The 18,516-nt window shown below is 37.6% G+C and overlaps 2 protein-coding genes across 2 annotated transcripts; both read right to left on the bottom strand.

Moving 5' to 3' along the window:
• Positions 1–7,694: 7,694 nt before the first annotated feature.
• On the bottom strand, positions 7,695–8,587 carry LOC132846057 (fatty acid-binding protein, brain-like). The gene is made up of 4 exons (XM_060870573.1): positions 8,476–8,587; positions 8,153–8,310; positions 7,833–7,934; positions 7,695–7,745 (listed from the first exon to the last, which is right to left on the bottom strand). The coding sequence occupies exons 1-4, from the start codon at positions 8,543–8,545 to the stop codon at positions 7,695–7,697; spliced, it is 381 nt and encodes a 126-aa protein (XP_060726556.1). The 5' UTR covers positions 8,546–8,587.
• Positions 8,588–11,242: 2,655 nt separating this feature from the next.
• LOC132845377 (fatty acid-binding protein, brain-like) lies at positions 11,243–12,190 on the bottom strand. The gene is made up of 4 exons (XM_060869330.1): positions 12,108–12,190; positions 11,785–11,942; positions 11,464–11,565; positions 11,243–11,376 (listed from the first exon to the last, which is right to left on the bottom strand). The coding sequence occupies exons 1-4, from the start codon at positions 12,175–12,177 to the stop codon at positions 11,326–11,328; spliced, it is 381 nt and encodes a 126-aa protein (XP_060725313.1). The 5' UTR covers positions 12,178–12,190; the 3' UTR covers positions 11,243–11,325.
• Between the last annotated feature and the right edge of the window lie 6,326 nt (positions 12,191–18,516).

Below are 18,516 nucleotides of genomic sequence, written 5' to 3'. Positions count from 1 at the left end.
ATCATCAACAGCTCACAGGGCTCCAGTAATCCAACACCCAACTGCTGCAAGCCCTTTGGGGGCTCTCTCCTGGTAGCTCTGATTCAAAAAATGCCTGATGACGCCTGAGATAGGCACAGGCTCCCCGTGACCCGAGGTAGTTCGGATAAGCGGTAGAAAATGAATGAATGAATGAATGAACCTTCTTTTTGTAATTCACTGTTTTTATTTTGATAGAACATGCAATAATACAACACAACAGAAAGAGAGAAAACCTTTTTAAACTAATACCCTCCCACAACCACCCCCCATACCTCCCCATCCCACTGCACCCCAGGACTCATGGAAATACAAAAGTACAACAGAATAACCTCAAAGAAATATACACAAAAATATACAAATTGAATCAGTTGTAATATTAACAACCGAATAACAACTTTAGACTAAATAACCAAAATCTTCGAGGCTATGGAAATCCAGTTCTGCCACATAGATAGAGTAGCAGGCTTTGCATGGTTAGCCCTTGCAGAAGACAGTTTCACATATAGTATTTCCAATAAGGAGTGAATCCAGTGCTTAGCAGAAAGGTCATGCGGGGGTTTCCAGTCTTGAACTAATAGTTTCTTTGCCACAGTCAAAGCTGCTAGCCAAAATTTCTGTTCAACAACAAAATAACAGGATCCTTGGGAAAACGAATCCCGATAACCTTATATATACCATCAATCACGATGTCCCAGAATTTTTGTACACCTGGACAGTCCCATAACATATGCCTGAAAGTGTCAAGGCAACCTGGTCCGCAAAACATGCAATACGGCTGGGGTGAAATACCCATCGCATAACGTATACGTGTGGTTAAATATGCTCTGTGAATAATTTTAAAGTGAATGAATTTCTGGTTAGAGTTTGAGGACGCATGGAATGTATTAACCCATACTGTGTCCCAATCAATGCTTCTATTATAGGGAGTCAGATCTGCTTCCCACACTCTAGCTTTAGGGAGGTCATCAGAATTAAGGTTTGAGAAGCAAAAGTAAAAATAAGAGACAATTCCTATGCTTGGTGCTTTTTGAATCCATTGCATTACTGGGTGGGTCAGAAGATTATTGTCCCAAGGAACTTTTAGATATTTTAATGCGGAACGAAGTTGAAAATATAGAAATAAAGTGTTACGGGAAATGTTAAATCTTCCTGTTAAGTCTTGAAAATTCAAAATTGATTTCTCTCCACTTATATCTTTTAACGTTAGAACACCTTTTGCAGCCCAAGTTGGCTGTACAAATGGTTGCCTACCAGAAAGCAGATTCTGATTGTGCCATATCGGAGTATGAGTATGCCATATTGTTTTAGAAGGAAAAAGGGATTCAATCTTTTTAAATATTTGGAGAGTGTAGGAGAGTATAGGTCCATAATGTAATGAGCACTTCCTATATGAGAGACCAGAAAATAAAAAATCTTGCAATCGAATTGGTGAAATAATTCAATTCAATTCAATTCAAGTTTATTTGTATAGCGCTTTTTACAATGGACATTGTCACAAAGCAGCTTTACAGAACATAAACATAGAACAAAAGATAAACATAAGGAGAAGTATAAAGAATTAATATAATAAAAATTCAAGATATATACAGTTCACAGTGTGTATGTATGTATGTATGTGTGTATGTGTATTTGTCCCCAATGAGCAAGTCTGAGGAGGCTCAGGCAACAGTGGCAAGGAAAAACTCCCTTAGATTGGTAAAGGAAAAAACCTTGAGAGGAACCAGACTCAAAGGGGAACCCATCCTCATATGGGTGACACTAGATGGTGTGGTTACAAATATACAAGTATCACAGAGTCCAACTGGAGCCGGTAGATCTGTAGATGTCTCAGGGTTCTCACAGAGTCAGCCTTGTCTCAGTGGAGGTCCAAAAATTTCAACGCACGGAAGACGATCATAGCATGGGTGTCTCAGCATGGGTAGAAAAATAATCTCTCACTCTATTACTTTCCACGAGGACTGTGAACAAGGATCAAACCATTTCTTGACCACGAGCAGAACAAAGGACCAATGATGCAATTTAAAATTTGGGCAGCCCCATCCACCTTCTGTTTTAATTCTTTGAAGTGTAGACCACTTAACGCGGGGACGTTTTCCATTCCAAATATATTTTCTTAGTATATATTTTCTTCCAATAATTTGTAGGTGGGGGGAGAGGAAGCATGGAACTAATAAAATTAATGCGAGGCAGAATATTCATCTTTATCACTGACATTCGGGCTGAAGGTGATGAGGGTAGATACATCCAACGTTGAATATCAGCCTCTATTTTCTCAGAGATTGACATAAAGTTTATTTTTGAGATTAGGGATAAAGTAGGTCTGAGTTCGATCCCTAAGTATTTAACTTATGTTGATATTAAGATATTGCTTGGAATAGAAAGGTTTAAATCATCGGAATTAAGAGGCATCAAAATAGTTTTTGAAAGATTAATTTTAAATCCCGATAGTATGCCAAATTCGTCTATAATTTTGAGGGCGTTAGGAAGCGAGCGCTGCAAGTCAGATAGAAATAATAATATGTCATATGCATATAGGGAAATAGAGTGGCTTGAAGCACCTAACCGGATTGGTGTAACGAGATTGCACTGCCTAACATACTGTGCTAGAGGTTCTATTGATAAATTGAACAAAAAGGGGGAAAGTGGACGACCCTGCTTTGTACCTCTATGAATATAAAACCTGTCTGATATGAGTCCACCAGTAGATACCCTGGCCATGGGGTTAGTGTATAGAGTTTGTATCATTCTAATGAACCGGTCACCAAAATTTAACTTCTTTAAAGTATACCACAGATAACCCCATTCAAGCCGATCAAAGGCTTTTTCGGCATCAATAAATAGAAGGCCACTAGGCACTTTCACTTTCCTTGATTCCGCAATGACGTGTAACACTCGGCGGACGTTGTCAGAAGCCAGGCGTCCAGGGATAAAACCTGATTGATCTGGATCAATTAGCTTATGTATTACTACTTGTAGACGTCTAGCAATAACTTTATGGACCTATAATTAGAACAGTCTGAGTGATCCTTTCCGGGTTTAGGTAGAACAGAGATTAGAGCCATATTTAAGTCTTGGTGAAAATGGCCTTTGAATACGGCCTCATTTATAGTACGTAACCAAATGTGGCCTAATAAATCCCATAGCACCAGGTATAACTCAGCCGGAAGGCCATCAATTCCGGGAGACTTTCCTTTACTCGAACAGATTATTGCATTATGTAGTTCTTCTAGAGTTATATCAGAGTCAAGGTTGTCCACTTCCTCCTTTGAAAGTTTATTTAAATTCAATTGGTCGAAAAATCTTTTTAACTGGCCAGTACTGGGTTGTGTTTCTGAAACATATAATTTTTCAAAGAATGACATGAATATTTTGTTAATATCTTTGGGATGTGAATTTTTTTTGAATTTCTAATCGCCCTTATATTAAAACGTTGCTCATGTTTTTTCAGAGTAAGTGCAAGGAGCCGGCTTGGTCTGCTTCCATCTATATAGTATTTCTGTTTCATAATATGCATAAGATATTCTGCTCTTCTGTGAAGCAAATCACTGAGTGCAGCCCTTTCAACATTTAACTCATGTAGCTTAATATTGGAAAAGTTGTATCCTAATTCCTTTTCTAAGTCCCCACATCTTTTTTCTAATACTGATATTTTTTCAAAATACTTCTTTTTAAGTCTAGCAGAAAAGGAAATGGCTTTGTTCCCTAAAAAGCCTTAGATGCCCATAGCATATCATTGTTGGAGACTGAGTTTTGATTCAGTCTAATAAAATCAGTCAGTTCTGGTCACAACTGAGATAGGAATTCCTCGTTTTGTAGAAGTAGAGTGTTAAATCTCCATCTTGACGATTTACAGGATGTCTTAACCTGGAGATGTGCTAATACAGCATTACGGTCAGAAACACTTTGTGGTAGGAACTCAATGTGTATTAGATCTGAAAGTAGCATAGATGAAAGTAAAATATAATCAATTCTTGAAAATGATTTGTGGCTTGGGGAAAAATAGGTGTATTCTTTAGCTGTTGGATTATGTAAACGCCAGGCATCACATAAGTCTAGGTCTTTACTAAACAATCTCAGTGCTGCAGAAGAATGAGACTGTGCCACTGAAATTGAAGGATTGGAGCGATCCAAAGCCATGTCAAACACTTATTCAAATGATAATTGAATAGCTATGAAGAGATAAAAGAGTTTTCCAAACTTGTGGAAAAAAGGAGGCGTCATATGAGTTTGGGGCATATACAGTATATTAACAAATGCATACCTATTTCCTTCAATTAAGGCACAACAATACGCAACTCTGCCATCGTCATCAGAGCCTTTATGTTCAACAATAAAATTAAAATTACGTTTAAAAAGAATTGTCACCCCTTGTTTTTTAGACTTACAACATGATGATATTATGGGAATATAACGCCTGTTTTGCATTCTTTGGGTGTCCATTGCAGTAAGATGGGTTTCTTGAAGAAACGCTACATCGATTTTCTTTCTGTGCATAAGATCTAAAACCCAAGTACGTGTAATCGGAGAATTCAACCCCCTAACATTGAGAGACAATATATTTATATTAACCATAGTCTACAATTGTTGCTATCACACAGAATAACGCATAAGGTAAAAAACAGATTGTTGAGCATATAACCAAGATTTTCACAACCATTTGCAGTAACAAAATCAGTATCGGTCCTGGGTGCTTTATGCGCCTAAGCGCCCCCTCCCTCTCCCCTATAACCCTTTTAGCAAACATCTGTGGCGATCGCGAGGCAATGTCTAGAACACTATTTACCTTATTAACCTCTATGATTTAAACAAACAGAGAAATGTAGAATTATAAGACGATTATTAGAGATGAGCCGGATACTCGCCTGAAACGAGTATCCGGTACGAATAAAGCACTTCTGCCGAGTACGAGTATTATACGAGTAATACGAGTCAATATCTGTGCTCGGATTGAATGAAAATCATCATTGCGTAGCTGATTGTGTCAGCGTTCTAACAGTCCGCACATGAGGTATAAAAATAAAAATAGAATAAACAATTAAATAAAGTACCATATAAAAATAGGAATGTTACCATTTCACTCTGATGTGCTGAACCATGAGCAAACGCTGAACTGGTTTCTAGTTCTTGTATTAAACAAATCTGTTTTCAAAAGCAATTATAAGTCCATTGACTCCTCAGGTGGAAATCTTAAGGATCTGCGAGCAGTCAGTGTTGCTGTTTCATTAAGACCCTCCAGATATTTTTCAGCATCCTCCAGAGATTCAAACGAGTTTTTCTGACCTTTGTAAGTAACTTTCAGCAATGCTGGGTAGATAAGGAAAGTTTCAGCACCTTTCTGGTGAAGTTTGGATCTTACGGTTGAAAACGCCTTCCTTTTTTGTGCCGTCTCGTGACTGTAGTCAGACACGCTCCTCCGGGCAAGGTGGGTTTTGCTTTACGTGCTCCTTGAAGGATGGCTTGCCTGTCAGGATAGTGAAGAAGCCGAAATATCATCGATCGTGGTTTAGATGAGTTGGAGTTCGAATAGACGCGATGGGCTCTGTCGATCTCAATCTGGCAAGAGCGCATCGAAAGGTCAGGGATCCATTTAGGCAACATTTTCTGTAGATGGGGTCGTCGCCTTCCATTCCTGTTGGTAGATTCACCAGACGAACGTTATTGCGACGTGACCGATCTTCGAGGTCGTTGCATTTTCGTTGAATCTGCTCTAACTGAGTCAAGCAAAAGTTCGTATCCTTCTTTGAATTGCGTAAACCACCTTGAAGATTGTCCACTTTCGTTGTAATCGACGCCATACTATTACTCAGAGAGTCAATTTCTTGTTTCATTGTACGAAGAACAGCGCTGTTTTCTTTAATGTAGTCGTTGAATGGATTGAGAGCCGTCTTTATCGCCTCCGTCAGCATACAAGAAACCATTTCTCGCATAGCCTCCTGTTGTGCTTCAATTGCGTGGCTAACAATTGAGGCAACATCGTCGTCGAGTGTTTTGAGGCGTTTGCTGGTCGTAGCAGACTTTTGGGGTGAAATTGACTTTTTGCCGGTAGCCATCTTTGTATTAGAATTCACCAGTTGTCAAAAAGAGACAATATTCCCTCTGTATGACATGAATAACTAGAAATAAGAGGTTAATATTTGGGAGCCTAGTGTTGTGCAGCCATCGTGCAGCCATCTTGCAGCGTGCGCCACCGGAAGTCCCCGAATGAATGAACCTTCTGTATATTTACTGAATGCCACTGGTTGACATGGTTTATGAATAGTGACAGAAACTGCAGTAAGAAAATATCTCTATCATGGAAATGTTCTATACAGATAGTACTATTTAGTGTGGACTATTTTCTTAAAATAATTACTTAGCAACAACTAAATTCAATGAAGTATCGTTACATTTTGAGTAAATCATGTTTTGCAACCTGCTCTCAGGTCTAAAAAGCAATTTATTATTAACTACAAGAATGATACAAAACCACTTCTGGTGACCCTACCTTTCTGGGGATGGCAAAGACTATGCGGAATCTTGCCCAACCTGTGCCCAAGTGCCCAAGAACCTTAAGACAGCTTCACCAGGGTTTACTTGAACAGGAAGCTACCCATGGCCATGAAAACTGCCAGGATGATAATGGAGCATGCCTTACGCAACCGCAGCATACCAGAGGACATTGTATCAGACCAGGGGGTCCTGTTTATGTAGAGGGTGTGGTAAGCCTGCTGTGGGAGCCTGGGTATCAATATTAGCCTCAACTTGGGGTGCCACCCTCAGTCCAACGGTCAAGTGGAACAACTCAACCAGGAAGTGGGGGTGCTTCCTATGAATGTATTGCCACACACTGGCTATTAGCAGAGCGAAGTATTATCTCTCCAAGCATACGAAGCTGTTATTATTATTTGCCCGTTTGCTCTGACTATGTTTTTCGCATCTTTTTTCTATTAGATTCTATGCCTTGCTGACCGATTGTTTGTTTTTCGACCTCCTGACTGTCCTTGACTACTCTTTTGTCTGCTGTTTTGGATTTGTTATTATTAATCCTGCAAAAGGATCCCACACATCTCGTGTCCGATCATTCATTACAATAGGTTTTATGTAAAAATAATATATAATAAAATAATAATAATAATAATCAGGCAGTGATTAATATGTCTTATATGTAACTTGTGCACAAACAGTATTAGATAGGTAGGCCAGAGATGTACTGCTGGTTTTTATTAGATTCATACAAAACATTTTTCAAAATAACTTCTGTATAACTTGAATAACTTGTATGACTTGTATATTTAATCTTAGTATTACCACTTACAGTGTTTTTGTCTGGGTTAATTCAACAAGTCCAGCAAAGACAAATAAGTTTTATAAGTGGAGGTTTTCTTTTGTGTAGCTGTATTTCATCCAAAAATCCCCCAAAGACTTGAGTACAGTAGTTACATGTAGTTAATTCTTATATTAAATCACATATGTTGCACCATTTAGTGTCCCAGAAATTTAAACTGAAGCTCATAAATTACACTAATATTGTGTTCTCTGTATGGCATAAAGACAAATAGATACACATTTTAAAATATATTTTTAATTGCAATATTTCAGTGTAATTGTATGCACACTGATATCTTACTAATGATTAAATTATTCAGATAACTTCATCACAAAGAAGCTTTAATGATTTTATCACTGATTAATGATTAAACTTTCTCATAAATGCATTGTCCTTGAACACCACCAAATTTCGCTGTCTGTAAGATACAATGAAAAAGTGTATTATTACATGCTTTTTTGTAAAAGTCTGTTAATTTACAAGTGCTACTTAAATGCCTTCTCACCATTGTCATGTTTTTCCCGTTAACCTCACGGATAATTGTGCTTTCTTTTCTACCCCATTTCTTCACCTGTACCAGTTGCTTTCCCTTAAGGCTTATGGTACTCTAGAGAGAAAATATGCATTTATAATATTTACATATTTAAAGAAATTGATATTTTACCATTTGGGTGGCAAAAAAAATTAGAATTAAATATAATAAGATCAGCTTCCCAAGATTTGCTTCATGCTAAGACTACACTCTCGTACTTACTGAGAGAAACTTGAACAGAGATTGTATAAAGATATGATGGAATAAATTGGAAATGATTTCTAGGCTCTTACGAAACATTGTCTCCCCTCTATGGTACCATCATTGAATACTTTATCCAATTTGAACTTAATTTCTGTGGCATGTTGGCCTCTCTTTGTTGTCCAGACAAAATTGTCCCCCTCTTTGGAAACAGTCTCAGTTAGATTAGAATCATCGGTTAGTTTTGCACCTGTGAAAATATACAGCAAAAAGACAACAACAATAAATCCAACCCAAGCATGAATGACACAAACTCCAAATAGAAATGGGAGTTATTTGTCACTATGTAAAGAAATGTCATAACATTTACATTCACATAAATAAGAAATGCCACTGCAGTATTAAAAAATATTACCGACTGCTTTAATGAATTCATCAACGTTCACTTTTTTGACGAGTTTCCACGTTCCAAAGAAGGCGTCCATGTTTCCAATGTGGTATCAGGTCTCTGTTTACTTGAAAATCCCAAAAATGTTGCTCCTGTGTCTGGAGAGCTGTACAAGATTATTTATACTATATTTTCTGGGAGGAGATAACATTGTTCTGTAATTTTCAAATACCTAATTTGTTTATACCTAATTTGAAAAAAAAAAAAAAAAAAAAAGGTGAAGTTGGATTGGTCTACAGGGCTCGAGGGCTCACTGAATATTTTTGATTTTGTTGAGTCAGTTATTGAGAACACTTTTTTCTAGTGTTGCAGAATCAAACTGAAGTATCGCTCTTATGAAGCATTTTTATCTATTTATTTATTTATATTCCCCCCAGACACATGATTATAGATGTTTAAGAATTTCTTTTAGGGTATGCAACCTTCTGTAAATTTACTGAATGCCACTGGTTGACATGGTTTACGAATAGTGACAGAAATTGCAGTAAGAAAATATCTCTTTCGTGGAAATGTTCTATACAGATAGTACTATTTAGTGTGGACTATTTTCTTAAAATAATTACTTAGCAACAACTAAATTCAATGAAGTATCATTACATTTTAAGCAAATCATGTATTGCAACCTGCTCTCAGGTCTAAAAAGCAATTTATTATTAAGTAAATTATTAATTTTAGACTTTTGGGGATATTTTGATGCATTTCCAGCTGTACATTTGGATATTTCCTTCAAAACTATCTGTTAATTTATTTACTTAATTCAAGTTTAATTCATTTATTTACTTTACTTTTTTTAATTAATTTATTTACTTTAATTCAAGCTAAACCTGAATTATGAACTGCAAAGAGATGGACCACCGAAACAAAGCAGGCCTTAAAGCCTGTTTCAATTTCACTGATTGGAGATTTTTAAAGCTGCTGCAGAAGACCTGGATGCTGGAAGCTATCACCAGCTACAAGATGACATCCCTAAGCTCTGTGACATGTCAACAACATCCTGAAGACCTGAATGAGTTTTACTGCAGGTCTGAAAAGCCTAGTTTCAGTCCCCCAGGATCACAGGGCTAAATGACTACAGTCCTGCTGCCCTAACGTCTATGGTCATGAAGTCATTTAAGAGACAAGTGCTGGTGCATCTAAAGAACATTACTGGATCCTTGCTGGACCCTCTTCAGTTTGCTTATTGGGCAAACAGGTCAGTGGATGATGCAATCAACACAGACCTGCATTATATCTGGCAACACCTTGAAAGACCAGGGACCTATGCCAGGATCCTGTTTATGGACTTTAGCTCGGCCTTCCTACAGTACCTACCATATCAACTACTAAGTTCCTAACAGACAGACAACAGCTAGTGAGGCTGGGGATTTTCACATCCAGCACCTGGGCTATTAGCACTGATGCTCCACAGAACATATGAACAAAATCTTCAGAGATCTGCTATCATGCGCAATCATCTACATTGGTGATATCCTGCTATACTCCAAGACCTTCCAAATCTATGTCAGCCATGTCTACACAGTGTTAAAAAGTCCAGGAAACATGCAATGAGTCCACTTGGCCTCGAGCTCTAGACACCCAGGGGCTCGTCACACTACGAGAATGATGCAAAACCACTTCTGGTGACCCTACCTTTCTGGGGATGGCAAAGACTATGCGGAATCTTGCCCAAACTGTGCCCAAGTGCCCAAGACCCTTAAGACAGCTTCACCAGGGTTTACTTGAACAGGAAGCTACCCATGGCCATGAAAACTGCCAGGATGATAATGGAGCATGCCTTGCGCAACCGCAGCATACCAGAGGACATTGTATCAGACCAGGGGGTCCTGTTTATGTAGAGGGTGTGGTAAGCCTGCTGTGGGAGCCTGGGTATCAATATTAGCCTCAACTTGGGGTGCCACCCTCAGTCCAACGGTCAAGTGGAACAACTCGACCAGGAAATGAGGGTGCTTCCTATGAATGTATTGCCACACACTGGCTATTAGCAGAGCGAAGTATTATCTCTCCAAGCATACTGTTATTATTATAAGAAGCTGTTATTATTATTTGCCCGTTTGCTCTGACTATGTTTTTTGTATCATTTGTTTCTATTAGATTCTATGCCTTGCTGACTGATTGTTTGTTTTTCGACCTCGTGACTGTCCTTGACTACTCTTTTATCTGCTGTTTTGGATTTGTTATTATCAATCCTGCAAAAGGATCCCACACATCTCGTGTCCGATCATTCATTACAATAGGTTTTATGTAAAAATAATATATAATAAAATAATAATAATAATCAGGCAGTGATTAATATGTCTTATATGTAACTTGTGCACAAACAGTATTAGATAGGTAGGCCAGAGATGTACTGTTGGTTTTTATTAGATTCATACAAAACATTTTTCAAAATATCTTCTTGTATGACTTGTATATTTAATCTTAGTATTACCACTTACAGTGTTTTTTCTGTCTGGGTCAATTCAACAAGTCCAGCAAAGACAAATAAGTTTTATAAGTGGAAGTTTTCTTTTGTGTAGCTGTATTTCATCCAGAAATCCTCCAAAGACTTGAGTACAGTAGTTACATGTAGTTAATTCTTATATTAAATCACATATGTTGCACCATTTAGTGTCCCAGAAATTTAAACTGAAGCTCATAAATTAAACTAATATTGTGTTCTCTGTATGGCATAAAGACAAATAGATACACATTTTAAAATATATTTATAATTGCAATATTTCAGTGTAATTGTATGCACACTGATATCTTACTAATGATTAAATTATTCAGATAACTTCATCACAAAGAAGCTTTAACGATTTCATCACTGATTAATGATTAAACTTTCTCATAAATGCGTTGTCCTTGAACACCACCAAATTTCACAGTCTGTAAGATACAATGAAAAAGTGTATTATTACATGCTTTTGTGTAAAAGTGTGTTAATTAACAAGTGCTACTTAAATGCCTTCTCACCATTGTCATGTTTTTCCCGTTAACCTCACGGATAATTGTGCTTTCTTTTCTACCCCATTTCTTCACCTGTACCAGTTGGTTTCCCTTAAGGCTTATGGTACTCTAGAGAGAAAATATGCATTTATAATATTTACATATTTAAAGAAATTGATATTTTACCATTTGGGTGGCAAAAAAAAATTTGAATTAAATATAATAAGATCAGCTTCCCAAGATTTGCTTCATGCTAAGACTACACTCTCGTACTTACTGAGAGAAACTTGAACAGAGATTGTATAAAGATACAATGGAATAAATTGGAAATGATTTCTAGGCTCTTACGAAACATTGTCTCCCCTCTATGGTACCATCATTGAATACTTTATCCAGTTGGAACTTAATTTCTGTGGCATGTTGGCCTCTCTTTGTTGTCCAGACAAAATTGTCCCCCTCTTTGGAAACAGTCTCAGTTAGATTAGAATCATCGGGTAGTTTTGCACCTGTGAAAATATACAGCAAAAAGACAACAACAATAAATCCAACCCAAGCATGAATGACACAAACTCCAAATAGAAATGGGAGTTATTTGTCACTATGTAAAAAAATGTCATAACATTTACATTCACATACATTAGAAATGCCACTGCAGTATTAAAAAATATTACCGACTGCTTTTATAAATTCATCAAAGTTCACTTTTTTGACGAATTTCCATGTTCCAAAGAAGGCGTCCATGTTTCCAATGAGGTATCAGGTCTCTGTTTACTTGAAAATCCAAAAAATGTTGCACTTGTTTCTGAAGAGCTGTACGAGATTATTTATACTATATTTTCTGGGAGGAGATAACATTGTTCTGTAATTTTCAAATGTCTAATTTGTTTATGCCAAATTTGAAAAAAAGGTGAAGTTGGATCGGTCTACAGGGCTCGAGGGCTCACTGAATATTTTGGAGTTTGTTGAGTCAGCAATTAAAAACATTTTTTTCAATTTTTTTTTTTTTTTTAAGCTGTATTGCAGAATCAAACTGAAGTATCGCTCTTATGAAGAATTTTTATTCATTTTTTCCCCAGACACATGATTTAACCATTTCTTTCAGGGTATGCAACCTTCTGTATATTTACTGAATGTCACCAGCTACAAGATGACATCCCTAAGCTCTGTGACGTGACAACATCAGGCTGAAGACCTGAATGAGTTTTACTGCAGGTCTGAAAAGCCTAGTTTCAGTCCCCCAGGATCACAGGGCTAAATGACTACAGTCCTGCTGCCCTAAAGTCTATGGTCATGAAGTCATTTAAGAGACAAGTGCTGGTGCATCTAAAGAACATTACTGGATCCTTGCTGGACCCTCTTCAGTTTGCTTATCGTGCAAACAGGTCAGTGGATGATGCAATCAACACAGACCTGCATTATATCTGGCAACATCTTGAAAGACCAGGGACCTATGCCAGGATCCTGTTTATGGACTTTAGCTTGGCCTTCCTACCTACTGTATCAACTAATAATGTGTTCTTTCTCCACTATTCCTCTCTCTATACACCAACAACTGAATTTCAAAAGATCCATCGGACAATCGTTGCAAAAAACGTTTTGCCACAAACTTTTTACAGGACATATCCATTTTGAACAAACACTTATTTACAAGCAAATATTTTCAGATAATTCAAATGTGACTGATATCACTCAGGACATGACAGATTTGCTGTTTTTACATAGTTATTTGTTTAGTTTTATTTAATTTAATATTGGTTTAGTACACTTTACTATGAGTATTCATCAATTAATTTGGTTACTATCGAACCAAATAACACTTATGAAGTATTTTGGAGTAACTTATTTTTTGAAGTTCATTCATTCATTCATTTTCTACCGCTTATCCGAACTACCTCGGGTCACGGGGAGCCTGTGCCTATCTCAGGTGTCATTGGGCATCAAGGCAGGATACACCCTGGATGGAGTGCCAACCCATCGCAGGGCACACACACTCTCATTCACTCACGCAATCACACACTAGGGACAATTTTTCCAGAGATTCCAATTAACCTACCATGCATGTCTTTGGACTGGGGGAGGAAACCGGAGTACCCGGAGGAAACCCCCGAGGCACGGGGAGAACATGCAAACTCCACACTCACAAGGTGGAGGCGGGAATCGAACCCCGACCCTGGAGGTGTGACGCGAACGTGCTAACCACTAAGCCACCGTGCCCCCCTTTTTTGAAGTTTTTTTTATAAATTTGAAACTATTGTTTAAATATGACTCAGTAATCTTAATCAATTTCTCCAAATAAACAAGTGTCGTGTGCATAGAATGAAGAGGCAAAGGATCCAAATGCAGATGAAGATTTTATTGAACACAACACAAAGTAATCCTGGGTAAGACAGAGACAAGATGAGACGAGATGAGACACACAACAATCTCATACGTAGCAATCAACCAACCAAGAACATGGCAAACATTCAGGGTTAATGATTCTGATTCTGATTAAATACACATGAGGAACCAATGACAAACAAGAACAGGACCACATGACTAACAACAACCAATCAGAACATGACATACACTAGGCCAGAGAGCACGAGGGCAAGAAAAGCAAGACACAAACAATACAAGACAGGGTTCAAAATAAGAGTCATGAAAACCTGAAACAAAAGCCAAAACCAACATGACAAGTTTCATAATTTTCAGTTACTGGATTTGAATTGCTGGTGGGCAAACTGCACAAACACCGCATAAAAAAAATCACATTTTGCAAATGTTCTACATCTAAAATACCCAACTTTTTTCAAACTAAGCTTATAGGCTTATCATATTGTAATACAGCCCTCACTACAGTTATGTTTGATTAATTTATTTTCCCAAAAGTGGAGGTAGACGTGTCTGTTCTGTGTAATGAGATATGTGTTCTGTTACGTTACTTGGAGACTATGGCTCCGACTTTGAACTGCTATTGCTTGGTCTCTATCATTGAATATTTGTTGGCTTTGGCATTTAGGAATTTATGTTATATCTAACAAATTCAGAAAATAAACTGATTTGTAAATGGTTTAGCAGGGCTCTCAAGTTTTGAAGACAGGCAAGTGTGACATCTACCCCCCCATAAAAAAAACAAAACAAACAAACCATAACTATTACCATACCAAAATACCATAGCTAATGAATGTTTTTTTTTCATTGGTTGTTGCGTTAAATTTTACACAGATAGTGCTATTTTCTGATTGGCTATTGTGTAGCCTCTTATTTTGATTGGCTGATAAGTGTCAGGCTCGACTAAGAACTCCAGGGGAGACGCGTTTGAATCCTGCCCGGTTCCATAGAGACAGCGGTGCGGACTGATACATTTTGGGCGCTGCGGCTTATTAAATATATGATAAATAGTCCAAAAGTTTTTCTGCGTGAGAAATACGATGTGTGGCGGGAGAGCGTGAGAAAAGACCCAAATGCGTGACTGTCACTCTCAATGCGTGACACTTGACAGTCCTGGTTTAGTTATTCCTGGTTACACAACAGCCATTTATCTATATACAGTTGTGGAAAGTATATAGTTAAGTATAAAGTTTATATATATATATATATAATCACACTCTCCGGTGTCACCCAAGTGAGAATGGGTTCCCTTATGAGTCTGGTTCCTTTCACGGTTTCTTCCTCATATCATCTCAGGGAATTTTTCTTTGAATGAATAGTACATTAAAAATTCCTTTTATACACAAAAATGATTCACTGCTTATAAAAACTACACTTTATTACAAATAAAAAACTCAATACATTAAGTTTACGTACCTGAGGTTCTCTACAGACCTGTCTCATTTCCTTTCTGGTCTTCTGTCTTCATCAAATGTTTAGCATTTTATGGTTTACATTTGGGCCATTTAGCATATGCCATTATCCAGAGTGACTTGTACAAGTGATTTGCAGTCTCCGTTAAAACACATCCTCATGCTAGATCACTAGATCAATGACAAAGTGTAGAGTACAGTCTAAAAAGTAGTAATGTAGTAAAAAAAAGTCTAAAAACCCAGTTGGAGAGGACAGTACAATATTAAAATTAAAAGAGAAGACATTTTATCAGATAAACAAAGTGACAGTTTTAGTGCTTTAGTGAAGATTTTTGGTCTTCATTTGAAGACACTAAGTGACTCAGCTGGGTTTTATTTGTACCCTGAGAGATGATGGTTTCAGTCAATTCACCCTAGAGATACAAAGGGAGCAAAGTGCAGAGTGGGGTAATTTATAAGAGCTTTAATGTAGGCAGGCACTTTTAAATAAAATAAATATATAAATAAACAAGACAATGTTTAATAAATCATTACATTTATTATTAATATTATTCACAATAAGCTATTCTTCTTCCACATCACAGTCTAAAGCAGAAGTAAAGATTAGGCCATTCCAATGCAAAATGTAAGCACATTAAAATTGCTTCTGTTAGAAACTGTTTGGCGTGTCATACCCAAATTAAATAAATAACTTTAAGAGTGTTGTGTAGTGCTCAGTGGGCATTAGAGGAATAGTTTTATTAGAGTAAAACCTAGCACAAAATACAACATATAAAATAATACACAATGTAAGTATTGTGATGGTGTCACATGTGCATGTCTATCAAAGATATTACAACAGCTTTAAATGTAATTCAGCAATCAGAGACAAAGACATTTTTTATTGAGACAAATAATTTTTTAAATATATATAAGCTTTTCATTGTTGTATAAAGTACTAGAAAGCAATACTTGAGTAAAAGTACAAGTATCGTACTAGAAAAAGACTTTGGTAGAAGTGAAGGTCACCTTTTAGTATATTACTCAAGTAAAAGTTTTAAAGTATCTGATATTTACTGTACTTAAGTATCAAAAGTCATTTTCTGATATTTAATGTACTTAAGTATTTGAAGTAAAAGTAAAAAGTAAAATTTCAGTGACTTTCGGTTGGCATAAGAGCAGGGGGCGGTTCTAGGGTTTCATCTTTAGGGTGTTTTAGCCCTCAGTGAGAATTTAAAACAAGAGGAGTTTTATATTATATATTATATGACTACATAGGGGGACACGGTGGCTTAGTGGTTAGCACGTTCGCCTCACACCTCCAGGGTCGGGGTTCGAATCTCGCCTCCATGAGTTTGCATGTTCTCCCCGTGCCTCGGGGGTTTCCTCCGGGTACTCCGGTTTCCTCCCCCGGTTCAAACACATGCATGGTAGGTTGATTGGCATCTCTGGAAAATTGTCCCTAGTGTGTGATTGTGTGAGTGAGTGAATGAGTGTGTGTGTGTGCCCTGCGATAGGTTGGCACTCCGTCCAGGGTGTATCCTGCCTTGATGCCCGATGACGCCTGAGATAGGCACAGGATCCCCGTGACCCGAGGTAGTGCGTGATGCAATCTAGGAGCAGTGATTCGCCAAACCTCCCTTATTGCAGTCGCACACATTTCTTCTGATTTTATTTTGTAGTAACGAGTAACGAAGATGCTTAGTGGAAATATAACGGAGTAAAAGTATACATTTTATCTAGGAAATGTAGTGGAGTAAAAGTGAAAGTTGACATAAAGTTAAATAGCGAAGTAAAATACAGATACGTGAAATTTCTACTTAAGTACGGTAGCGAAGTATTTGTACTCCGATACATTACAACACTGAAGCTTTTAAACAGTAAAGATACACAAAAGCACTTCACAACCCTGGGGATATTCTTCCAAGGTGTGAGTGTACATAGATATAAAAGTAGAAATACTGTTAAAAAAAAATAAATGAAATGAGGGTAAGAATCACTTGTGTGATTTATTTTTGTAAAACAAAACATTTGATATTTTACTTTTTTGTAATCTGTTTTAATCTTATTTGTATTTAAAGATAAAGCGGGGTTAGAACAAAAAATGAAAAAAGTAAATTTTATACAAAATTATATTATGTTCACAAAGAACCAGATTGTAATAAAAAACTTATTAGTAATTTGCACCAACTCCCACCAGAGGGAGCCACCTCTCGACACAAAGTATTGTCTCTTCGAAACGTACCAAGCAATTTGTTGGATTTATTCTATTTGTTTGCCATTGTGTACTGACATTGCCTGTTTGCTCTGACTATGTCTTTTGTATATTTTGTTTATTGTATTATCTGCCTCACTGACTGTATTTCAACCTCCTGCCTGCCCTTGACTACTCTTTTGTCTGCTGTTTTTTATTTGTTATTAATAATCCACTGATTCCACGGGTATGGCTTTATCGGGATTTACGAACTTTCTTTGACAGGGATTGGGCCAACCTTACATCCCCTCCATAAGCCCTGGAACTGCACCATAGAGCTTCTCCCCAACGCAACCCCTCCAGAAAATTCAAGTTTTTCCCATCAGCCCTGAAACCAAAGCTATGGAGGAGTTTATTGAGGATATGTTTACATTTACAGCATTTAGCAGACACTCTTATCCAGAGTATTTCATTTTATACACCTGTGCAATTCAGGGTTAAGGGCCTTGCTCAGGGGCCCTGCAGTAGCAACTTGGTGGACCTGGGATTCGAACCAATGACCTTCAGATCAGTAGTCGAACGCCTTAACCACTGAGCTACCACATCCCCAGGATACATGTTTCACCTTTCCACCTTTTTGGCAAAGGGCAGATTTTTTTTTGCGGAAAAAAAGGATGGAGACCTCCCCATTGCTTTGATTATCAGTGATTTAGTTTAGTTCTTCACATAATTGGATCTGCGGAGCTCTTACAATCTAGTGTGGATCTACTGTAGGAGGGAGATGAGTGAAAAACTGCCTTCTATACCACCAGAGGGCACAATGAGTACTTACTAATACAACGTGCCTGCAGTGTTCCAGTCATTCATGAACAAATATTCAGAGATCTGAAATCATGCGTAATCATCTACATTGTCAAAGACTATGAGGAATCTTGCCGTACCTGTGCCCAAGTGAGAACCTTAAGACAGCTCCACCAGGGTTTGCTTGAATAGAGGGCTACCCACAGTCATAAAAACTGCCCGGATGATGAGGGAGGATGTATTTCACGGCCATGGCATACCAGAGGACATTGTATCAGACCAGGGGGTCCAGTTCATGGAGAGAGTGTGGTAAGCCTTCTG

The sequence above is a fragment of the Tachysurus vachellii genome, chromosome 5, assembly GCF_030014155.1.
Source record: "Tachysurus vachellii isolate PV-2020 chromosome 5, HZAU_Pvac_v1, whole genome shotgun sequence".
Lineage (NCBI taxonomy): Eukaryota > Metazoa > Chordata > Actinopteri > Siluriformes > Bagridae > Tachysurus > Tachysurus vachellii.
Note: the sequence above shows the minus strand (reverse complement) of the source record. Positions and strands in the feature narration are given on the sequence as shown.